Source organism: Octopus sinensis, linkage group LG7, assembly GCF_006345805.1.
Source record: "Octopus sinensis linkage group LG7, ASM634580v1, whole genome shotgun sequence".
Lineage (NCBI taxonomy): Eukaryota > Metazoa > Mollusca > Cephalopoda > Octopoda > Octopodidae > Octopus > Octopus sinensis.
The window spans coordinates 84,737,163-84,764,315 of record NC_043003.1 but is presented as its reverse complement, the minus strand read 5'-3'; the positions used below and the strand labels follow the sequence as shown (position 1 = coordinate 84,764,315).

Sequence of the window (27,153 nt, the reverse complement as noted above, 5' to 3'; positions counted from 1 at the left end):
CCAAGATGTAACCGTAAATGTAGATTGTCATATTTCTGTGGAAGACATCACACATGTGATTAGCAGCTGCTTAAAACTGTCATCAAGGTACTACCTCCCTATGCGACGTGACATTGTCGCAAAAACAATATATAATGCCTTTCGGAAAAAAGATTGTTCTGGAATAAATATAGAGAATCCCCTTGTTATTGGTTACGTACACAAACATCTGCACAAGGAAGAATATTTCCATCAAAACATCTGTCAAGTGTAAGCATAACAGGTCGGATATTGTTTGGGACAGACAAGAAAAAGTATGTACCGTCATAGAGGTAAGGTGTCTTACTGATGTGAATATCTCTTTTACTCTTTTACTCTTTTACTTGTTTCAGTCATTTGACTGCGGCCATGCTGGAGCACCGCCTTTAGTCGAGTAAATCGACTCCGGGACTTATTCTTTGTAAGCCCAGTACTTATTCTATCGGTCTCTTTTGCCGAACCGCTAAGTGACGAGGAAACACACACACACATACACACACATATATATATATACATATATACGACAGGCTTCTTTCAGTTTCTGTCTACCAAATCCACTCACAAGGCATTGGTCGGCCCGGGGCTATAGCAGAAGACACTTGCCCAAGATGCCACGCAGTGGGACTGAACCCGGAACCATGTGGTTGGTTAGCAAGCTACTTACCACACAGCCACTCCTGCGCCTGAATGTCAAAGAGAAAGAAGATAACTATGGACAACTGACTCGAAAGCTCCAGCTTCTATATCTGGATGACGAATTTACATTTATACCAATAATAATTGGAACACTTGGTTTTGTAAGTAAATGCCTAACTGTTAGTCTGGATAAGTCTGTATTATCAGAAAAAGAAATCAACCTTGGACAAGTGTCTTCCACTATAACATCGGTCTGACCAAAATCTTATGAGTGGATTTGGTAGAGGGGAACTAAAAGAAGCTTGAGATTTTGGTTCAGTAGAAAAAAAGTTACATCAAAATATGGCACGTCTAAAGGTGGGCAGTAAGGCACCTATTCATCTTCAATTAATATAATTTTTTTAATTTTAAAATAAAAGTATACTTTTCTAAGGCTTAAATGATAGGAAAATGCATGAGGAATTCAGAATCGTTAGTCGCATTGAACAAAAATTAGTAGATAAAAGTTATGAGGTGAAATGTTATGAAATTTATTGTGAGGAAGCAAGAAGTAATGCCCCAATAATGTTAAGATGAGAATATAATTAAAAAATGAACGTTTCTGTTAGCGCACCGTGCGAAATTCCTCACGGTATTTCGTCTGTCTTTTTGTTCTGAGTTGAAATTCCACCGAGGTCGACTTAACCTTTTGCATATTATATTTTTTTAATTAAGTATTTAATAAAGTTATTTTTAATATGCTGTTGAATTAGGGTAAGTTTAACTTTATTATTAATTTTCTCTTTCAGCTTTAACTTGCTTTCTGCTTTTTTGCTTCTCCTTCTTAGTTGTTTTCCTTTTAGTTAATTATTTAATCAGGCTAGTTCATTAAAATGTTATATGCTTCAGATATGTGCATCTAAATTTATTGGGGCAGGAATATAGTCATTTTTGGTTGTGTCTCTATGGGCAGACCTTACGGCATGTAATAAGGCTGTCCAGAAAAGGCACTGGTTAAAAGTGCTTATATTCTAAATTTACTTTTTAAATTTTTTAATTAATTAAAAGGAATTTTTCATAAATCAAATTTATATTAATGGGATGTAGGTAATTTTAACTTGTGCATATCTGATATGCTTTTATAATTACTGTTGTATTGAATAATTATTGATACATCTAGATTACCAGCAGCCAGTGCAATTTATCACCAACTCAAAATCTAGGTTACTTAAGCCTGGTAACAGATGGTTTTGGGGTCTTGTTGTTTGTAACTTTTGGTGAGCCATGGTGCAAGCAACAAGATTCCCTGTCATTAATTTGGTGTGGATGGGTAATATAAAATAATTCAATCACAACATATATTTAAATTTAACATGAAAAAAAATTGAAATATTATCATCACTAACATGGAAAAATTGAAATATTATCTTTCAGTATTTCATAAATTAAAATCTTAAATTATCTATTGACACATTATTATCTTATAATAGCAATGCCTGGAAAAATCATGGATTACATGGAAAAATGCGAGCATGAAAAGTAATATTCTTAAGATTATAAACCTGGAAAAGTATAGGACAAGCTATTACTTCTAGTAAAGTAAAGAATAAGAAACGTTTTATCTAACATTTTGCAGCTAAAATTAGAATTTTAATATTAAAACTTATTTTATTATAGTTTACAAATAACACTATACTTATTTAAATAGAATTTGGCTAATCTACTACCTTAAATACTGAAAAAAGTGACTAATTAGACAAATTTACAAATTAGCTGAACAGTTTTAGACAATAAATTTAAAAGATGAGAACTGTAAATAGAGATAAATTAGAAGAACTGACATTCATTGCTGCAATATTTTAAGTAAAAAGTTTCTTATTCTTTACTTTACTAGAAGTTATAGCATGTCCTATACTTTTTCAGGTGTAATAACTTGTCCTGCACTTTTCCAGGTATATAATCTTAAGAATATTACTTTTCATGCTCGCATTTTTCCGTATAATATATATATAATAGAAATATTAAAATTAAAATAACAATAAAATACCAGTGATTAAGTAAATTGCAAAACTATGATAAAAACGTATATAATTGGTAGAATAACGACAGATGTTTCGTGGCTATATTTAAGAAATGATTATGTAGTATTAAATTTTAAGATAATTAGGTATTATATTAATTGATATTTAGTCAACTTTATTATAGATTGATATATTATATATATAGATACTACGCATGTATATTAATTATATAGTTAGCTTATTTAATGAGTTTGTCTATATTTGAACCATTTATCATTTTGATTACGATTTAATGACTTGTACTACTAGCATTGTGTATATTAATTAATTTTAAAGTATTGAACAATTTAAGTATTGTTTTAGTTTTAGCGCGGAATATATATATATATATATATATATATATATATATATATATATATATATTAAAGTATATTTATTAATTAATTATTTTATTATTCTAGTTTATTTTTAACCTGATGAGTGGCTATATTTATATCGAAGTGATTTTACTACTACTATTAATTTTTTTGCTATAATCAGTTCTTAAATATAGCCACGAAACACGTGTCGTTGTTCTACCAATTATATACGTTTTTATCATTTTTTTTGCAATTTACTTAATCATTGGTATTCTATTGTTATTTTAATTTTAATATTTCTATTATATGTAATTTTCTAGATGGTGTAATTTAATTGTTCATTTTGAATTGATAAAAGTGGTTTTTTCTAATTTTTATATATATATTATATTGTGTGAAATTTGATTTAGTATTTCTAAATTGAATTTTTTCCCTTTAAGTTAGGATTAATATTCCCTCAAATAATAATTATTATATATATATATATATATAGAGAGAGAGAGAGAGAGAGAGACAGATATATATGTGGGTGGGTGTTTTATCAGTGTTTCTTTCCTCACCACGGCTTGGTAGCATGACTTGATGTGTTTACGTCTCAGTAATCTAGTGGGTCGGCCAAAGATATCGATAGACTAAGTATTAGGCTTTAAAAATGTACTGGGGTCGATTCTTTCGACTAATTCTTCAAGGCGGTTTCTTAGCATGGCCGCAGTCTAATAACTGAAACATGTAAAAGATGTGCGTGTGCGCACGCGCATGGTGTGTGTGTGTGTGTGTGTACACACATGTAAATGTTATGCATTGTTAACAGACAAGCAAATAAACGTTAAATATAATTTTATTGTATTTATATAGGGGAAAAGTGGAGTTACATCTCTGAGGAATTCATTCGTCAGCAAAGCCAAAATATTGCTGCTAACTAGGACTTGGTTGGTAAGGAGTTAAACTATATAAACAACAGACGGATTAAAAATGAAAAAGGAGATAAGAGCATGTCAACTGCAGGAACATACACTCACGCTGTTCTACTAATATACATTTATTTCTAACTATTTCACATTTTCCACTCTACTTATTAAAAGTAGCAACATTTCACTTAAAACATATGGCAGTAATTATTATAAAAACTATGTTCCAGTTTGCCCAATGTAATAATGTTTAGTCAACCCTGTTTCAGAGGTTTAGATATTCGACTGATTCATACAAATAGATTCTAATAATACAGGAAATGAATTATAAACAACATACACACGCATGCAAGCACACATACACGCATGCAGGCACGCGAACACAGAAAATCACTCACACGTACAGACTCACTCACTTACACTTACACACGTACACACACACAGAGAATCACTCACACATACATACATAACATAACACTACATGAAAAAACGCTGCCGATACATATATACATACACAAACTTGGGTGTGTATGCATGTGAGTATATATATATATATATATATATATGTATGTATGTATATGTATATATTTGTGTGTATGTGTGTTGTGTGAACAACTCAGCCACTTCATCTCATTCCTCTCCAACTTCTATCCTTCTCTCAATTTCACTTCTACTATCTCTGACACCTCTGTTAACTTCCTCGACATCTCTCTGTCCACCCCTCCCACTCTCTCACCACCTCCGCCTTCTTCAAACCCACAGATTCCCACCTCTACCTCAACTTCTCCTCCTCCCATCCCTTCCACACCAAACGGGCCATCCTCTATTCCAGTTCCTCCGCCTTTGACGCTTGTGCAGCCGTGACCAGGATTTCGAGACCCAGTCACAGTACTTGGCCCGCCTGTTCAGGCATCGAGGATACCCCCACAACCAATCAATATGTAACCGCGTGTGTATCGTTGGCGATTTTTTTCCTCCGTCTTCCCTTCCTTGGATATTTCCTTTTTCTATGTTTCTGACGAAGAGCTCCGCTCGAAACGTTAAATCCTCCTTCTTTCTTTCCTTTCCTGAGCGTCTAATAACACTATACTTGTTCCAAGTCCTCGCGTTGTTGTGTTTTCTCCTTGTGTTTACATGTTTGGATTAACTTTATATATAGCATAGTTGGGGTATTGTGAGTGGAGGTGCAGTCAAGCCTGTGTGGTTCAAAGATTTTCTTCCGAATTACATAGTTTCGGGTCCAGTCCTATAGCATGCCAACTTTGGCAACGGGACAGCAAAATTTTTATCATTTGAACACCATCGCATATATGTTCTGCGAACTTTACAGTTATCAAAGCGATATGTGCTTCGCTTCCAAAGATTCCATGAAGAATTATTAAGATATGTAAACATCGGAGAGTGTTAACGGGGGCACAGATATCAGACTATAGAAAATCTGCCTCAATGATTTCCATCTGACTCATGTGTGAACTCAAGTATGGAGAATTGTTTGCTTGAATACGTATATACATGCATGCATGCATACATACATACATACATACATACATACATACATACATACATACGTAAGTATGGATAAATATTTTACATCTTTTACTCGTTTCAGTCATTTAACTGCGGCCATGCTGGATCACCGCCTTTAGTCGAGCAAATCGACGCCAGGACTTATTCTTTGTAAGCCTAGTACTTATTCTATCGGTGTCTATTGCCGAACCGCTAAGTTACGGAAACGTAAACACACCAGCATCAGTTGTCAAGCGATGTTGAGGGGGTTCAAACAGACACACAAACACACACACGCACACACATAAATATAAATATATACATATATACGACGGGCTTCTTTCAGTTTCCGTCTATCAAATCCACTCACAAGGCTTTGGTGAAGACACTTGGGACTGAACCCGGAACCATGCTGTTATGAAGCAATCTTCTTACCATGCAGCCACGCCTGGGTATATATATCTACATATATATATATACATATAAGTATATATATATATATATATATATATGTATATATATATATGTTTGTCTATGTGTGTGTTTGTGTGTATGTGTGTGTATATATATATATATATATATATATATATATTGTTATTTATTCAACCCCCACATACACATAAGGAAACATACATACACACGCGCACGCACACAATTGTATGTATTTATGAATACAGCATGCCTATATATACATGTATACATATATATATATATATATATATATTCATATACACACACGCACACATAAACACATGCATATTTATAAGTACGAATATATGTATTTATATATACATGTGACTAAGTTCACAAAAATCCGTTTAATAAGCATACATTCAGTGTCAGTATGTATATAATACACATGCTGTTGTGAAATCATAGAGCGCTAACCATAGGACCAACCTGAAAACAACTTGTCTAGTCTCCAGTGGGCAACACTGTTGTTTCAGAGGTGTCTACTAGTTCATCCTGCAGAGGAGTACCCTTTGGTTTAGTTACTGAGTATATGCACACAACAAGCATGCTGAATGTATGTTTATCGCTCTCTCTTTCTCCATATATACATACATATATATATATATATATATATATATATATATATATATATATATATATATATATATATATATATATATATAGCTAGCTACACACACACACACACACACATACACATTAGTAAAAGTGATTACCCAAAAACGATTGCCAGTTTGCTCTCAAATAGGATTTCAAAATACGTTATTCAACAGTTAACATATAAATCCAATAAAAGTCTCATAAATTAAGAAATTAGAGAAATATTCCGTTGGATAATTCTGAATATATTTCCATATAGGTTTCCTGGAATTTAAATATTGACAATATAAAAAAGAAAGTTTACTCCGAAATAGAAATAACATTACCTTTAATTCTATAATTATATACCGCCTTTTAAGACCACCACATGTTTCAATTGCACCGATAAGTATTCGTTGCAATTGCAACCGTACAATAAAACGGTATTGTCTCTTCAGAGTCTTAACTTGATATTCCACGGTATTTCCAGTTAATGATTTTCTTTTATAATCTCTGCGTTGTATAATTTAGAGCTGTGTTAAGTCAGACGCGAACAATCTCTATTTCAAGTTCTTATTGGATATTCATTTTCAGTCCATCATTTCAAAACCTTGATAATTATTTATTTATTCTTCGCAAATGTGAATTTCCTCATGTACAAGCATCTCCATGCTTGCTCTTGTCTAGAATTTATTACAATTACCCTTAGATGCAAAAATCCCATAAAATTCTTCTAAACATAAGTCACATCTATTGTTTTGCAGTACAAATTAATTCCCAATTAATCGTAGAGTCTTTGTTACTGTCTTAAAAGACGGTATATGATTATAGAATTAAAGGTAATGCTATTGCTACTTCGGAGTAATTCTTATTTTTAATATTGTCAATATTGCTTCCCAACTACATGGTTTCGTATTCAGTCTTGAAAAAATTACATAAATAGATTCTAGGTAAGAATGCGATCGATAAAGCCGTGGGAACATGCATTTGTAAGTAAAATCGTTTTTCTTGGAATATTAGCCCCGATACCGTCAGTATCTACATATCAAATTTGAGTGCAATCGGATAGAGGATGCCCGAGATCCTAGAAGCCACACACAGAGACAGAACGGATTTTATATAATAGTTAACCTGATATAAAACAAGCATTTACGTGTGTGTGTGTGTGTGTGTACATACATACGTATTATATATCGACACCACGTACACTCACATACATGTACGCGCACACATTTACAAGAAAGAAATAGGTGAAATAAATAACTAATTAACTCACCAAATGCTTGGGTATGTAGAATAGAGAGAACTATCCAGAATATGAAGGATGAACACAGCATGGTGGCCTGATAACATAAAATGAAACAAATGATAAATATAGAACAAAAATCTTAACCCATTAAAAACAAATTTAAAAAAAAACTTATAGAAAGAGTTTCGACGTAGTAATTAAATACATGGCAATTTCTCTAATTTAGGGAGGTTATAGTTAATTGATGGATTCTAGGCGTTTGTGAGAACTTATTTGATCTAAATCGTGTAATAGAAAATAACGTAGGCAGTCATGCGTGGGATTTTAGAACAGTATCTTGTGTCTTTATGTGCAACCGAGTGGCTTGGTAGTGAGGGGTATTTGGCTTACGATCGTAAGGTCGTGCGTTCGATTCTCGGTAGCGCGTTGTGGCTTTAAGCAAGATTCTATATTTCACGTTGCTCAAGTCCACGTGACCGACCAGACCATTAGATTTTTTTTTTGTTATGCGTTAACTTTTCAACTGCATAACAAAAAAGAAATCACAACAAAATTATAACAGACAAAATAATTAAGTAAATAGAATCTACAACTATCGAAATATATTTCTATACATCTCAAATAATATTAATCAGATCCATTTAGGTCGAATATATACATACATACATACGTACATACACACACACACAAACACCGCGCGCGCACACACACACACATATATATAACTTACTTGGAGTAGGATGCGTAGCATTCAATTACGTGTACAAGAAATATGAAGTATAAGTACATGGAATATGAACTACTTTTTCGAACAACGAAAGACACAAATGGAAAACAAGACAAACAACATAAAGAACAACTCTTCATCAGTTATTGGCTGTTTTTCTACTCTCGTATTTCGAGCATTTCCATTTGTCTCTTTCGTTGTTCGAAAAATAGTTCATATTCCCTGTACTCGTACTTCTTTTTTTTTTCTGTACACGTTTCATGACATCCTGTGCCCACATATGCATACATATATATGAACACACGTATTTTTTAAAAAATTTTATCTAGTATCATCTCACGAGCTGTGGTCATGCTGGGGCACCGCCATTTGGTGTTGCTACATGATTTTACTTCACGAATGCTTTTTAGCAATTGCCATTTGGTGCATGAGAGAGTTCGATGCAGCTGCCCTCATCTGTACCTCCTGCCGTGAAGTTGGTTCATCTGGGACACCTGACAGGAAGAGATCCAGTTTTATTTTAAAGACATCTGCATTCACCCCATGCAGGTCTCTCAGATCCTTCGGGAGGATATTGAAGAGCTATGGGCCTCTGAAGCCCAGGCTATCACAGTATCTTGTCCTACATCTTGGTGGCAAATTTGGAGTCTTTGGCACTATGCAGTGGCGCCCAGTTCTAGTATTTGTGTAACTCTCGACGCCAAAGTTTGGGACAAGTCCTTCTAGGATCTTCCAGATGTATATTATGGCATATCTTTCTCGCCTACGCTCAAAGGAATAGAGTCTTAATCTCTTGAGTCTTTCCCAGTAGCTTATATGCTGCACAGAGGCTATTTTCTTCGTGTAGCTTCGTTGGATCGCCTCAAGTTCTGTGATTAACTTGACACTGGATGGTGACCATAACTGAAAGCAATAGTCAAAGTGGCTTAGAACAAATGTCCTCCAGGTACATATACGTATGTATATATATATATATATATATATATATATATATATATATATATATATATATATATATATTAAAGCATTGGTCTGCCTGAGGCTATTGTAAAAGATACTGGCCTAAAAGGCCGCACTTTGGGAGTTAACCCCAAACCACACAGTTGCAAAGCGAGCCTTTTAACCACACCGCTATGTCTCTGCATGGGAAAAAAAGTAAATAAATATTGTGTCGTTTAATCAGATTTCCTCTAATTTGTTTCCTCCTTGTGTATTTTTATAACTAACCGAGCCTGTCCTTTTCCAAGCAGAATTCAGTCGATTTCCTCTTGGGAGACAAACAGAGAACCGGCATGGAAAAGAGAAGGAGAAGACTCGAACTATTCCTTAGAATTAATACTTTAGTTATAGACCCCCGAAAGGCTGAAAGACAAAGTTGACCTTGGCGGGATTTGAACTCACAGAAAATGAATGAATACCGAAAGGCATTCTGTTTGTTGTTCTAATAACTCTAACAGCTCGCTACATTTGGGTAGAGAATATGCTTTATTGAATAGATTTGTTTATATTACTGGTACTGTTTTATCAATGTTCTTTCACTCTACTCATTTCCAACGTGGTAGCAAAAGCGAAGTTAACACTTTTGAGATTTGAACTCATTCTAGTGCCTAAGGAGCGTGTTCTAAATCTAGTCATTTACTGATTTCACACATAGAGAAAGTGAAATAGTCGTTTTGAATAAATGGCTGAGCTTCAAATTGGAACCTAATTCAAAACCTGCTATCAATTTTTTATTATACATACTTACATCTACGTAAACCAAAGTTTATTCCGTGTTCACTAGGTTTGGTCTGTGTTCACATGTTTTGAACAGAATATTTATATCTACGTAAACAAGAGTTTAATTCCGTGTTCATCAGGTTCTGAACAAAATATTTAGATCTACTTAAACAACGTTTAGTCTGTGTTCTGCTTCTTAACTAGAATATTTACATCTAGATCAGCCAGCGTTTATTCTGTGTTCTAGTTTTGTAGTTGATGGTTGTTTAGCCCTTGGCCAATTCTGATCAAACAAACCTCTATGATCAAAAGTATCCTATTCACGATCATCTTGTCTTGCTTTTAGACAGCTTATCACAATGTATCCTCCACGTTTACAGAAGGCAGCTGCCTAATTTCAGCAAGAACAGGAACCTATTTCTAGTTTGTTGAGTGACCGTTGTTATGCGTTTGCCCTCAACTATGCTCAACTAAAGATATTCTCGGTCAACTGAGAGAGGAAGGTCATGGGTAAGTTAACAAATGCAGAAAGGCGGGTGAAGGTTATAGTTAGGAGATGGGAGGTGCGAGATATGGAGAAAAGAAAGGACAACATGGGACGGATATCAAAATATTTGTCTCACTTCTCTTGTTAGTTCACTTATACTAATGCTAAAACGACTATATATATATATCACGTGACCGACCAGGTTATCAGATGTTGCTACACATCGCTGGTTACAATGCGCTTCGCATTGTTTTAGCCTTCAAAATGACGCCACCCCGCTGGCTAAGCAAGCAGGCCAACAAAAGAAAGAGTGAGAGAAAGCTGCGGCGAAAGGGTACAGCAAGGATCGCCCCTGCCGAAGCGTCGTGGAGCTTTTTAGGTGTTTTCTTTCAATAAACACTCACAACACCCGGTCTGAGAATCAAAACCACGATCCTACGACCGTGTGCCCTAACCACTGGGCCATTGCGCCCCCACCCGTATATATATATATATATATATATATATATATATATATATATATATATATGTGTGTGTGTGTGTGTGTGTATATATATGCGTGCGTGTGTGTGTGTGTGTGTGTATATATATGCGTGCGTATGTGTGTGTGTGTGTGTGTGTGTATATATATGCGTGCGTATGTGTGTGTGTGTGTGTGTGTATATATATATGCGTGCGTATGTGTGTTTGTGTGTGCGTGCGTGTGTGTATACTGTATATATATATATATATATATATACACGAGCAAAACGTCCCCCTCCAATGGACGGTGTTGAGTTGTCAAACATTTAAACCAAATTTTCTCAAATCAACTTGTCCAACCGTCCCATAGGCCTCCCCTTTGAAAAACACTGATTTAACCTAAATTTGAGACACCAGCAAAAGAAGAAATAAAGATAGACTTTTTTTCTATTCCAAAGAAAAACGATTTTATTCACTTCATCGATCGCATTTTCACCTGGAATCGATTTTTGTAATTTTTTCAAGATTTATACACGCCCTGATACCGTTGGTATCTACATATCAAATTTGAGCGCAATTGGATGGAGGATGCCAGAGATCCTATAAGACACACGGACAGACAGACAGAACGGATTTTATATAATATATATATATATATATATATATATATATATATATACATGCTTAATGCTAGCTAATTAGCAAATAATCTAATGTAAAAGCCATGCACACCTCCATCTGGACTATTCAATTTCTGCACTTAAATTTTATTTTTTATTTATTCCCATTCATGTGAAACCACTGATTCAAGTTCAAATCATTGATGCAATTTTATACCAATTGCTATATTTTTACTTTTGCTATGTTACGATAATATTATACTTTAGTTTGATTTTAATTATTACTTACTACATATAATTCAATTGTTATTATTATTTTTATTGTTAAAGTGAAAGTATCTGACATAAAACAGAGAAATGTTTTTGTTTCACTTTTAACACGTAATACTGAAATAGTGGAGAAGATATGCTATTTCTATGGGCTCGCTCTAGGCAAGAAGTTGAACATTTTTTTTTGCCCATGAAACTACATGGACCCTAAGTAAGGCACGTGTAAAATTTGAATGAAATTGGTTGTGTAGTTCTCAAGTATTAGGGAAACAGACTGACAGACAGACAGACAGACACACATTCTCAGTTTTATATATATAAAGATACACACACACACACACATATATATATATAATAGGAATATTAAAATTACTAAGTCTCTCGAAGGTTTATAATGGACGCAGTTTGTGTGTCAAATAGCTAGCTTGAGGCAGTGGCCTCATGGAGCTAATCAGTGACAGCTTTAGTCTTATATTTATAAGGCTGCCATATTAGTATGGCGATAACTATTAATATATATATATATATATATATATATATATATATATATATAAGCAATTAAGGGTTTAGCAACGAATTGCCTTACCACACACCGAATTTAGAAATAGCAGTCAAAGAGATTATAGCTATTTCTTCTACTAAAAGGGAGATCACAGTAAAGGCACAGCATTTGAAAGGCAAACATAAACAGGCAAGAAAGAATGAATTAACGGCAATCTATCATACAGTTTTAAGTCACCTACGGACGTACGTTTCGAGATCAAGTCTTAGGAAAGCGTAAGAATTAGATAACTCTACCTTACCCAGACTTCTTCTTTCATCAGCGCAGGATACAAACAATCATGAATGATTGAATATTGAATTTTGAGATACTAGAAGGCACCAACTCAACTCAGTATCAGAGCGAGCTAGAAGCCACAGCTAGTATCACCAAATTCAAAGTATGAATGAAAGCTTGTGTCACCAGTCCCTTCCCACCCGCGTGTAGCCAAGACAAAGTGCTGTGGTCATTTACTGGGATGAATATGGTTATGAGTAAACAATGAAGGGTGAAATTAATTAATTTGGAATAATTATCAATTACACCAAGTAGTCTTCGGCATGTAAAAGCACATATATATATATATATATATATATCCATATACGGAGGCGCAATGGCCCAGTGGTTAGGTCAGCGGACTCGCGGTTGTAGGATCGTGGTTTCGATTCCCAGACCGGGCGTTGTGAGTGTTTATTGACCGAAAACACCTAACAGCCCAACCAGGCTCCGGCAGAGGGTGGCGGCAATCCCTGCTGTACTCTTTCGCCGCAACTTTCTCTCACTCTTTGTTCGCTTAGCCAGTGGGGTGGCGTCATTTGAAGGCTAAAACATATATGCATACATATATAAATGCATAAATATATGCATGCACACACACACACACGCAAACACACAAAATGTGTGTGTGTGTCTTTGTAGTTTGTATTATCTGCTAGTTGTCCTTATGTAAAAAAAAAAAAAGCACACAGAAGAGCAACAGAATGGTTATATTTTAATATTGTCGAGCAATATATTACTGGGTATGGCATATAACTGGCCAGAAAGTCACCGACGATTCCGCACCGACGCTTACACTTAGCAATATTGATGACTCCGCATTCAACAATGTTGATCTAATGTGCATATATACTGGGTGTTCGGGTTAAATTTGACGATGTTTTTTTTTACGTGTCTTTTAAATTTTTTTTCAGGAACAGCTTAATGTATTAATGAACAGTCAGCTGTGTTGGAGAGTATAAAGATTCATGTTGTAGTTGTGAAAAGGTTAGTTCAGATGAAGGTCTGGAAACCATCTGATGATTTGCGCCGGGTGCCAAAATGTATGCCAGAATTCATTTTCACATTTTTAAAGAAGGCCTTGCGCTCAATTCAGACAGCCATCTGAAACCGCTGGTGATTGGGATCGAACCCTGAGTGGAGAGGATCGCTGCTGGAAGGCCATATGAGTGGCAGCAGGATTCGGCTTCTTGCCAAATCTCCGGAAAAGGCCAGAATTGGTTGTCGGGGAATTTCTACATCACCAGTACCAATTTTTGTCCTCTTAATCCCCCAGATTATAATCCAATGGATTACTATGTGTGGGGTACGGTTGAAAAAACGCCAACCACTCTGTCCTGCAACACCGGTGCCAAGTTGGTGGCCAAGATCAAGGAGGTGTTCAGCGCGGAAGACATGTGCCAGGACTCGGAGCTGTCCTGAGGCCATGATGGAAGCTGAGGCTGGCTAGTTTGAGTTTAGTGTTAACTCCCAGCTATAGACTACTCCTTTACTCTTTTACTTGTTTCAGTCATGTGACTGTGACCATGCTGGAGCACCGCCTTTAGTCGAGCAAATCGAACCCAGGACTTATTCTTTGTAAGCCTAGTACTTATTCTATCGATGTCTTTTGCCGAACCATTAAGTTACGGGGACGTAAACACACCAGCATTGGTTGTCAAGTGATGTTGGGGGGACAAACACAGACACACAAACACACGCACACTCACACACAGAGACACACACACACATATATTATATATATGTATGTATATATATGTATGTATGTATATATATATGTATGTATATATGTATGTATATATGTATGTATATATGTATGTATATATATATGTATGTGGGACTGAACCCGGAACCATGTGGTTGGTAAGCAAGCTACTTACCACACAGCCTCTCCTACGCCTATTGTTAATATTTAAAAATTTTTTAAGATAGTTTTATTTTTGGATGGAATACTGTTTTCTTTTCCTTTTGTGCAAACTGTCACATTTATCCCGAACACCCCCATATATATTATATGTGTATGTATGTATGTATGTATGTATGTATCTATGTATGTATGTATTATGTATGTATAGTGTACTACGAGGCGATGGTATAATGGTATCACATCTGCTAATGTAACTGAAAGTGTGGGTGCGGTTCCCATTAGAACCCCTCTTATACTTCGTTCCAAAGTGATGTCCCAGCATGGCCGCAGTCGAATGAGAGAAAGAAGTAAAATAATAAAAAGATACGTGTGTGTATGACTTATGAATGTATCCCTGTTTTTGATTTTGTATTTTGTGTTTTATTCTCTTTCGTTTTCTATCTCTGTCTGTCTGTCTCTCTGTCACTCTTTCTCTTTCTTAATCTCTCTTACTCCCACTTTCTCTCTCACTCTTGCTCTCCCACTCTTACTTTCTCCCCTCTCTCTCACACTCTTTTCCTCTCCTTCTCTTTTCCTCTCCCTCACTTTTCCTCTCCCTCCCGCTCTCCCTCAAAAAGGAAATGCAGTTTTCATGACCCGCTGCAGAGTATGTCAGTATTTTCAGATTGCAGTAAAATCACTGAAGAAACAGGTAATGATATTCGACCAGGTGATTAATTTAATCCTTTCCTTAAGAAAGAGGTACACTCATTCAGACAATTTTCGACTCAGGCTTCTGTCTATTAAATGTCACAGCAATCTGCGAGCTTTTGATAGAAGACAAGATGCCCCGCTGTTAAACGAATTTCTGAACCGTGGAGCCAACTTGCATCCCAAAAGTCAGAAGAACCACAGGCAACATTCTAAATTTCGCATGACGTTGGAGCAATTCACTAACTACAAAAATAATTTAGCAAATGGACGTATTTCAGGAAGAGAAAGTAAAATCAAAACTATATTTCCGATAGGCGCAGGAGTGGCTGTGTGGTAAGTAGCTTGCTAACCAACCACATGGTTCCGGGTTCAGTCCCACTGCGTGGCATCTTGGGCAAGTGTCTTCTGCTACAGCCCCGGGCCAACCGATGCCTTGTGAGTGGATTTGGTAGACGGAAACTGAAAGAAGCCTGTCGTATATATGTATATATATGTGTGTATGTGTGTGTTTGTGTGTCTGTGTTTGTCCCCCTAGCATTGCTTGACAACTGATGCCGGTGTGTTTACGTCCCCATCACTTAGCGGTTCGGCAAAAGAGACCGATAGAATAAGTACTGGGCTTACAAAGAATAAGTCCCGGGGTCGATTTGCTCGACTAAAGGCGGTGCTCCAGCATGGCCGCAGTCAAAATGACTGAAACAAGTAAAAGAGTAAAAAGAGAAACAGAGTGTGATGCTTTAAGATGGGACATAACTTTCTTGAAATCAAGGGGAATAATTCTGTTTAAATCTGTTTGATTGCCAGTGTCAGATTGCCACTGCCAGCAGCAATAAAATAAATATTTAATCGCTCGATCTGCTTGAAATAACAACTGAATATCTTTCAAATTACACTAGATCCTAAAGAGGCGGGATGGACAAGCTTGATCGCTTGTGGCCATAAGTCTGCTCGATCATGCTTGACTTCGAGCTAAATAACAACATTAAGTCAATCACGAGCCCCTCCGAAATCACTCTGTTTGGTAAGAATAGCAACTAAAGTTGCTAAAAAAAGGCGGCTAACTGGCAGAAACGTTAGCACGCCAGGGCGAAATGCGTAGCCGTATTTTGTCTGCCATTACGTTCTGAGTTCAAATTCCGCCGATGTCGACTTTGCCTTTCATACTTTCGGGGCCGATAAATTAAGTACCAGTTACGCACTGGGGTCGATATAATCGACTTAATCCGTTTGTCTGTCCTTGTTTGTCCCCTCTATGCTTAGCCCCTTGTGGGCAGTTAAGAAATAGGTATTTTGTCTGCCGTTACGTTCTGAGTTCAAATTCCGCCGATGTCGACTTTGCCTTTCATCCTTTCGGGGTCGATAAATTAAGTACCAGTTACGCACTGATCGACTTAATCCATTTGTCTGTCCTTCTTTGTCCCCTCTGTATGTAGCCCCTTGTGGGTAGTAAAGAAATATGTATTTCGTCTGTCTTTAACGTTCTGAGTTCAAATTCTGCCGAAGTCGACTTTACCTTTCATCCTTTTGGGGTCGATAAATTAAGTACCAGTTACGCACTGGGGTCGATGTAATCGACTTAATCCCTTTCTCTGTCCTTGTTTGTTCCCTCTATGTTTAGCCCTTTGTGGGCAATAAGGAATTAAGAATAGCAACCAAAGTACGCTCAAACTATACTATCCATCTTACTACATAAAAGATAAGTAGGGATGAACACGAGCTGAAGATATTTTGATTATAAATTTACTGAATTAGGTCTGACCTGGAACTCCAACAGCATTGTTTCAAATTCTGGCACAAGTCCAGCGAGTGAGGAAGGTGTAGTCGATTATATCGACCGCAGTCCTTGACTGGCACTTTATGTTATCATCCCCGAAAGATGAAAGGCAAAGATGACCTCGACAGTATGTGAACGCACGCACGCACACACACATACCCCCCCCCACACACACACACACATACATAGCGGGGAAAAATGTCACCGAGCATTTCGTCCAACGGATTACAACAATAAGTGTGCCCTCATAAACATGTGTCTTACATCTATTTGTTATGAACGAATTGTTTACATAACTGCCAGAGAAAGCAGATATATTTAGAATACTAAATACAAGTACGTTAGACATTTCACATATTCATTTTACTCTGTGACAATCAATAGAACAGTAATTGGATGCTGGTGCATCCCTCTCACCTTCTCTCAAGCTGTCGCAACCTGAAATTTGCTGAGGGTGCTGAAAGGGTGTCTTTGTCTGCTCGTGACTACACAGGCACCTAAGACAGTTAGCGAAAGCATGATACATGTGTTTTAATCATACTAGCCAGTATCGGCTGCCAGTGCTGTACTGTGCTCTGCTGTACTGTACTGCACTGTACTGTTCTGTACTGTACAGTACTGTATGAAAACCTCAGGTCGACTGATTATCCAAGCAATTAATCGAAAAACTTTCTTCTGGCAATCAGTGAAACATAAAAACCAAAAATAGATCAATCCAATAAAATCCGTTGATGAAAACTTTTGGCTTACATACAAAATAGAATAGATCTAGTCCTTAAAGCCAAATGGTGGATTCAATGGACATACATACATACATACATACATACATACATACATACATACATACATACATACATGCATGCATACATGCATGCATGCATACATACATACATACATACATACATACATACATACATACATACATACATACATACATACATATATGCATACATACATACATTACATACTGCCTACATACCAACCTTGAGAAATTAGGCTTCTCAAAACCAGAAAGGAGAAACCTGATTCGAAGACTACAGATCCACTTTATCACTGGAACTGTAAAAGTCTGTAAAACTTTCCAGAAGTTAATCATTTAAGTATATATGAGTATATCTAGATATGTATCTATATGGATGAGAATAAATACATAAAACAAAGCATGCAAATCTGCGCATATACATACATAGTTGCAGGAGTGGGTGGCTGTGCGGTAAGAAGCTTGCTTCCCAACCACATGGTTCAGAGTTCAATCCCACTACATGGCACCTTGGACAGATGTCTTCTATTATAGCCTCGAGCCGACCAAAGCTTGTGAGTGGATTTGGTTGACGGAAACTGAAAGAAGCCCGTCGTATATATATATATATATATATATATATATATTAGAAAAAATAAGGTACTCAGAGATCTGGATGGTTGTACATTTACAGATTTTTATTAATATGTCACATGTTTTTATAAATCATGTATTAGCGCTTGCATCTACTCTAGTAGATTCTTCAGATCTTCAAATCTGAAGAATCTGCTAGAGTAGATGCAAGCGCTATTATATATAATTTATAAAAACATGTGACATAGTAATAAAAATCTGTAAATGTACAGCCATCCAGATCTCTGAGTACCTTATTTTTTTTACTATATAATACCTGTACATCACCTCCAAACCTTCTAATATATATATATATATATATATATATATGGGGGGGGGACAGACACACACATACACACAGATATACACGCACACTCACATACACAGACGTAGAGAAAGAGAGAGTGGAAGAGAGAAAAGGAGAGAGAGAAAGAGAGAGATAAAAGGAGAGGGAAAGAGCGAGAGAGAGAGAGAGAGAGAGAGAGAGAGAGAGAGAGAGAGAGAGAGAGTCAACATCAATATTACGGAAATTTTAGTTCTAAAGCCTTTCCGAATTACTGGCTTTTCCGAACTATTGGTGGTTTCACTCTAAATTAAACAAATATCAAATTTCCGTAAATGATTAAATGAAATGCAGGCACCTGCACATTTGGTGTAAATGATACAAGTTGACATTATACTGTGCAAGGTACAAGTAAACTACTCTGGCGACCACGGGAGTTTCTTGTTCTTCCATCTGGTTAACAATGCACAGCTGCCTCCGATATATTGCGAGCAGGGGAACGAACCCCTACTACCTTCTAGCGACAGGAACAGCATACAATCTGGTTTCGGGCTATTTCTGCCTCTCATCAGTACTGGACACCTCGTCTGTTAGAGATTGCAGTCAGCTCGTCGCTGCTCTTAATATGTATAAATTCAAGCGACACACAGTCGCTGATTTTGCGACAAGCTAAAAAGCTAGTTCTAAAATTTCTCTTTCGTAGCCACTTCAACATAGCTGTTCCGTTTGAACAGTCTTTACTGCAATTTTTTAACCCTAAGAGGACTTCTCTTCTAGCTGGTTAACGATATATATATATATATATATATATATATATATATATATATATATATATATATATAAATGTGACCTCGTGTGTACCGTTGGGGATATTTTTTTTTCCTCTGTCTTCCCTTCTCTGGATCTTTCCTTCTCTTATGACTCCGATGAAGAGCTCCGCTCGAAACGTTAAACCCTCCTTCTTTCCTTCTTTCCTGAGCGTCCAATAATACTATATTTGTTCCACGTCCTCGCGTTGTTGTGTTTTTTTTTGTGCTTTCTTGTTTGGTGTTATATATATATTATATATATATATATATATATATATATATATATATATATATATATATATAAATATATATATATATAGGTATACACACGCACACACATATGCGACCCTAACATATTCGAACTTTCTACAATCGGTAGCCAGTGCAGTCCGGTGTCAGTCACACGTTCTAAATGTCAACAGGGCAATTAACTAATTACAAAGGTTAACGGTGAGTTATATTGCTATTGAGATTAGTCGACTGTCATGACATTCTCAATTGTCGTCGCCTCAAAGTTGCTAGCTGTAAATAGACACTACTTTATGCAAATGCATGCATGTGTGTGATTAAGGCGTTTACATAGGGTTTAGGTTTTAGAGTTACCAACTTTTGCCATTTTGTGCGGCACTTTGGTCAAGTGACATCCACCATAACCTTTGTTCGATAAATACCTGTGCAGAAACCCGTCCTGTTTTACATATATATTTTTATATAGACATAGAGAGAAAAAAATCAACAGACAAGATCCAGTGATGCTCAATATAGAAATCATCTGATTTGATCTTACACTCCGAAATCTTTACCGATGATTAAATCCACGTGGTAAAGAGTGGATATAAGAGGAATGCAGGTGAGCAGATATGGACATAATGATGCAAATAAACAAGTGAAGCCGCTGGGGCTAAATGTGCAAAATATACAAACATACATATCTATATATATAAAACTCTAGTTGTGTGAGTGTCTGTCCCCTTCGATTTAGATTCCTAACTCCTCCCACATTTTGCGGTGCAGTTTAACCAAATTCGGGTATCTTATAGTCGTGATTAATATCGAGCCCGTCTGACGATTAGCGCGCGTCAACGATGAGTCTACGATTTTAAAAATAATTTAACATCATTTTTTATTCCATTTTAATGCATAAAATGCATCGTGTGTCGATGGCGGCGGAGTTGGCGTCCACGCTCACAGCTGCACCTGTTTGCTTCTCCCCCTTCCCTCCCTCGTGAAGCTGTGGGGAAGGGAGTGTAAAGAAATCAACGTCGTAATGCGTTGTGAAGGAAACCAGCGTTCTTTTAGAACAACGACTTCATGGCTTGAAGACACCAAAACAAAAATGGCTAAGAAAGCCCGAATTTATAAGGGAAGTAACTCTCTAAAAATGCTGATATAGTTATTTCCCTTACAAATCCGAGCAACGCCGGGCGATACTGCTAGTCTTTATATATAAAACTAAAGTTGTGTGTCTGTCTCCTACGATTTAGATTCCTAACTGCTCCCACATTTTGCGTTGCAGTGTAACCAAAAGCGGGTATCTTATAGTCATGATTCATATCGAGCCCTTCTGAGTATTAGTGCGCGTCTACGATGAGTCTATGATTTAAAAAAAAATTTACCATAATTTTTTCCCATTTTTTAATGCATTTTTTTGCTATTATATAAGGGAAGTAACTCTCTAAAAATGTATTATTAAATCTCAGAACGTAAAAGCTACAGTAACCCCCCCCCCTTTGTGGTTAGCCATATTGAGATGGCTATTATACTTTACATCTCTAAATAAAAATGCTTATATAGTTATTTCCCTTACAAACCCGAGCAACGCCGGGCGATACTGCTAGTATATGTATAAAGTGAAAAACGTGACCGAAAATATTCAGATGATGAGTATCCCTGTACAGATATATAGATATTCATATACTAACTGAGCAAACTTACACAGTATAAACGCAGAAAATTTAAGGGTAAAGCTCTTACAACTGTTTCTGTGGGCTCGGAATCTCTTCATAATATATATAGGTAGATGTAGTTAGCAAAAACTCGAGGATATGCAACTAGTTGTGGAAGCATATATATATATTAGGTAGATCCGGCCTCCGTTTTTTAGGGGGCAGAGATGTGTATCTAACAAGATAGATACCCATCTCATGTATACTTTTACATGTATAATATGTATTTATATTTTGTATATCTAGCTCGAGCAGTTTCATTTGTTTGTTTGCAACATTGTCTCTCTATATAGTGTGTGTGTGTGTGTGTGTGTGTGTGTGTGTGTGTGTGTGTGCGTGTTGAACATTACTGTTTCAAGTGTTAGAACTCATAGGACTTGAAACAGTAATGTTTCCACGGCATATAAGCTACCGAGATCACAAAATTCCCCTGAACAGAATAATAACCACCCGAAAGGGTTATTTATTTGTGGCTGAGGGGACTGGGAGCAATGTGGAAACGAAGTGTTTTTGTTCAAGAACTCAAAGCACAGCCAGAGCCGGTAATCGAAACCACACACACACACACACACACACACACACACACACACACACACACACATACACACACACACACACACACTCACGCACGCACACACGCACACACACACACACACACACAAAAACACACACACACACGCACGCACGCACGCGCGCACACACACACACACACACACTCACACACAGATGGTTGAATCGTCTCTGGTTTCGACGATTAGGATTCAATTGTTCGAGTGATTAACTTTCTTGATCATTGAATTAGCGTGTAGAAGGCTGAGTATTCCGTAGACACCTGTACTGTACCCTTAATGTAAATCTCAAGTAGAATATGTGTGACACGCCATGTGTAACAAGGTTGTACCTGTTGATATACAAGTGCAATCCATCCAACAGACAGCAACATTTCCGTCTACCCAATTTTATTCTCAAAACGGGAATGGTACGGTAGAACTTAAATCAAACCAATACTATCGACTTCAAAAGGACTGAAGGCGGGATTTGAACTCAGAACATACGGGACCAGGACAAATACCGCAATGCAACTTGCTCCGTAATATAAATATTCTGCCAAATCACAGCTCTTAATGAGGAATTCTTATATAAGCACAATACTGAAGGCAACATTCGATTATATTGATCCCAATACTTGACAGGTTCTTTATTTTATTAACCCTTTCGGGGTCGATTAAATAAGTACTAGTTGCGTATTGGGGTCGATCTAATCTACTGGCCGCCTCTCCAAAAATTTTGGGCCTTGTGCCTAGAGTGGAAAAGATTATTATTATTGCGTTCAAAAAGTAGAATTTTGCGATACTCATGTCTTCAGGAGAGTAATAGCAATACTTATAAATACGTACATATTACAAAACACACACACACAAATACATACATACATACATACATACATACATACATACATACATACATACATACATACGTACATACATACATACATACATACATACACATTTATATATATATATAATATATATATATATATGTATATATATATATATATATATATATATATATATATATATATATATACACATATATATATACAAATGCTTATATATATATATATATATATATATATATATACACAAAAATATACATATACATACATTCATACGTACATATATATAGAGAGGGATATGTGGGTGTGTTCGTGTGTGTGTGTATATATGTGTATATTTATATATACATATATATATATATATTTATTCTTTTACTTGTTTCAGTCATTTGACTGCAGTCATGCTGGAGCAACGCCTTTAGTCGAACAAATCGACCTCAGGACTTATTCTTTGTAGGCCTAGTACTTGCTAGCTACGGGGACGTAAACACACCAACATCGGCTGTCAAGCGATAGTGGGGGACAAACACAGAGACAGACACGCACACACACAAACACACATATATATATATATACTACGAGGCTTCTTTCAGTTTCCGTTTAGCGAATCCACTCACAAGGCTTTGGGCGAGACGAGGGCATAGTAGAAGACAGTTGCCCAAGGTTTCACACAGAAAGACTAAACATGGAACCATGTGGTTGGGAAGCAATTTAAGTCAAATAAACGGATAAAAAACGGAAAAAAAGAATAACGAACGCGGGGACGTGCTCAAGAAGTACATTAGCTTGACGCTATATATATATATATTGCCACTTAACCTAAAATCTAGAAACACCTAATTATTATCTGTTTCTCTATCACACACAAGGGGCTAAACATAGAGGGGACAAACAAGGACAGACAAAGGGATTAAGTCGATTATATCGACCCCAGTGCGTAACTGGTACTTAATTTATCGATTCCGAAAGGATGAAAGGCAAAGTCGACCTCGGCGGAATTTGAACTCAGAACGTAACGGCAGACGAAATACGGCTACGCATTTCGCCCGGCGTGCTAACGGTTCTGCCAGCTCGCCGCCTTACACCTAATTATTATCCTGGCATAATAAGACTACGAACGAAGACGATCATTAAATATCAATATACCATCGAAAACAATAAACCCTTAAACAATTTCGACCTCATAGGAACGAATGACAAGCCAGAATAACGAGGCCCCAATACGATACATAGACAGACAAGCATATCAGACAAATATTCCCATCATCTGCTTCATGTACATATTATCGTAGATTGATATGTACGTTTATATAAACACGTGTATGTATATACACATATACCCACATGTATATATGCTTCGCTGCTACTGGGATGCATGCTGCGATTTCATTAACCCCGGGTTTTTTCAACTGAGCGATGGTGTCTGATGGTGTCTGATGTTGAAAGACTTAAGGCCTCCTAAGATCCCATGAGGCCTCAGACATCACTGATGATGCATCTCAAAGCATCCATGAGATGAATCTTGGATCCAAATACATATATATATTTAGGTAGTTGTATATATGGATGTAGCATCGTATACATGTGTAGATACATACATACATACATACATACATACATACATTCATACATACATACATACATTCATACATACATACATACATTCATACATACATACATACATAAATACATACATATATACATACAAGCAAAATTATATACGTATGTATGTTTATATATATATATATAGAGAGAGAGAGGGGGAGAGGGGGAGAGAGAGAGCGGGGGAGAGGGAGAATGAGAGAGAGAGAGAAATATACAGTATATCCATACATACTCAAATATATACCACTAGCCACCTCGAGTTATTTCTCTTAGCTCAAATTTGTTGATATCTATCTATCTATCTATCTATCTATCTATCTATCTATCTATCTATCTATCAATCTATCTATGCAAACACACACACACGCAAACACACACACATACACACACATACATGTATATACATATAAATGTGTATATATTCATATATGTGTGTGCATGTATATATGTGTGTTTTGTATTTATATGTGTGAATATGTATATACATGTGCACGTAAATGCAAATATTCCTCACATATAGATACATGCAAACATATATGTATGCTTTTATGTGAAATATATATATGCTTTTATATGCTTTTATGTGAAGTAAAATGAGATTTTATGGTGTTCATGCTTTTAGCATGGTAATTATGAACGTAGGTGAAACGGAAACAAATAAATTCAGATGAAAAAAAGAAGAAAGGAGCGGGAAGTAGGGGACGAAACTAGTTCTTGTTTCATGCTTTTAAAAAATTTTTCTTTTTCATCTATCACTATGCTATGCGTAAACAATTTCGAACATAGAACTTAACTGTATTAATCCAGAACAACAACATCAATAGCAATAAGGGTTTTAATTCTGGCATAAGACCAACAATTTCGGCGTTGGTCCCCGGGTTAAACTGGTAACTTATTTTATCGATCTAAAGGGATGAACGGCTAAGTCGACCTCTGCAGAATTTGAACCCAGAACGTAAAGACGGACGAAACGCCGCTAACGATTCTACCAACTCGCCACTTTAATTTCCAGCAGCAGCAGCAGCAACTATATAGTTTCGTTTACTGTCGGCACAAGCCCTGAACTTCTTGTGGGGGTAGGGATAGTCGATTGCATCGATCCCAGTGCTTATTTTATCGACCCCAAAGACTTCTGTGAGTTAACTTTGAACTCAGAACTAAAAGGCCAGCAGAAATACCCAAAGAATTTTGTCTGGTATTCAAATAATAATAATAATAATTGTCCTAATTTCGGCAGAAAACTAGCACCTTTAGAAGGTGGGGTTAGTTGACTCGTACTTTGGCTTGTACATTATTTTCTTGACCGTTGAGGGCTGAAAATCAAAGTTAACTTCGACAGAATTTGAAACAAGATGTAAAAACCAGATCAAAATACCGTAGGAACATACCCCCCAAACACACCCGACGCTCTTCTATTAATCCAATGTATATACATGTATGTGTGTATATGTGTGTGTGTTTGTGTGTGTGTGAGTTTGCATAGATAGATAGATTGATGGATAGATAGATAGATAGATAGATAGATAGATAGATAGATAGATAGATAGATAGATAGATATCAACAACTCGAGGTGGCTAGTGGTATATATTTGAGTATGTATGGATATATATTTCTCTCTCTCAGGAATAACAATTTGAGGTGGGGGTGTCCAACTGATTACATTGATCCCCAGTACTTGACGGATAGTTTTTATTTATTTATTTTTTTTTGTGTGTCCACTTCAGAAAAAAGAAAGACAAAGCTGACCTGGGTGGGATTCGAACTGAGAAACATAAGTCGTAATAAAAACAAAATAAAAGGAAGACGCATTTACCTCTGTTTGAAGTTTGTAAAAGGTATCCACTCTCTTTTCTGCTTTGTTTTGTTTGTCGTCTGTCGTTTGTCATTTGTCGTTGTCTGTCATATGTCATTTCTCTTCTGATAACATACTAAAAAATTTTTTTTTACTTTTTTCTTCTTTATTTTCCTTCTTTATTACTTGGTAGTGGAGGAGGTGATGGCAATGGTGGTGGTGGTGATAGTAGTGGTGGTGGTGATGGGGATTATATGTACGGGCGGCGGAGGCAGTTGCGATGGGGAAAGACAGCAAATTTTGGTATCATAGTTTAAATATCTGTCCATCGTAACATCTTTGCGGTGTTGTTGCTACTGCCGCTGCTGCTGTTGCTGCTATTGTTTGGTGTCGTTATTGGTCCCTTACCCTGCTCAGCCCTGATCCAGTAGATCTATGACCAAGTACGTTCCTTTCGTGACCATCACGTCTATGTATGTATGTATGATATATATATATATATATGTGCGAGGATGATCTGGTTCTTGACTGAGGATAGAAAGCTTCTAATGACCCGTCCTTGTTTTTTTCTATCGTCTATCTGGATGTTTGTTGTCCCTTTTTGTATCACCTAGTTGTCCGGATGTTTTGCGTTCTTGTCCCATTTTGTATTTTATATATATATAATATATATAAGGGACGAGATAGATAATCCCTTATATTGTTCAATGTGTATTTTATTTTTTAAGGTGTATAGCAATGATTTAAGAGAGATTGAGTAGCTATTTTTAATCCGTCGATCAACCTG

The 27,153-nt window shown here is 36.4% G+C and overlaps 1 protein-coding gene across 1 annotated transcript in view; it reads right to left on the bottom strand.

The window, feature by feature from the left end:
• The window catches only part of LOC115214285 (tolloid-like protein 2), a 125,826-nt gene extending 98,941 nt beyond the window's left edge, over positions 1–26,885 (bottom strand). Inside the window, exons 1-2 of the mRNA XM_029783431.2 lie at positions 26,388–26,885; positions 7,754–7,820 (exon numbers count right to left, since the gene is read on the bottom strand). Coding sequence (XP_029639291.1) covers positions 7,754–7,814 — 61 coding nt within the window. The 5' untranslated portion in view covers positions 7,815–7,820; positions 26,388–26,885. The remainder of the gene's footprint in view (positions 1–7,753; positions 7,821–26,387) is intronic.
• Between the last annotated feature and the right edge of the window lie 268 nt (positions 26,886–27,153).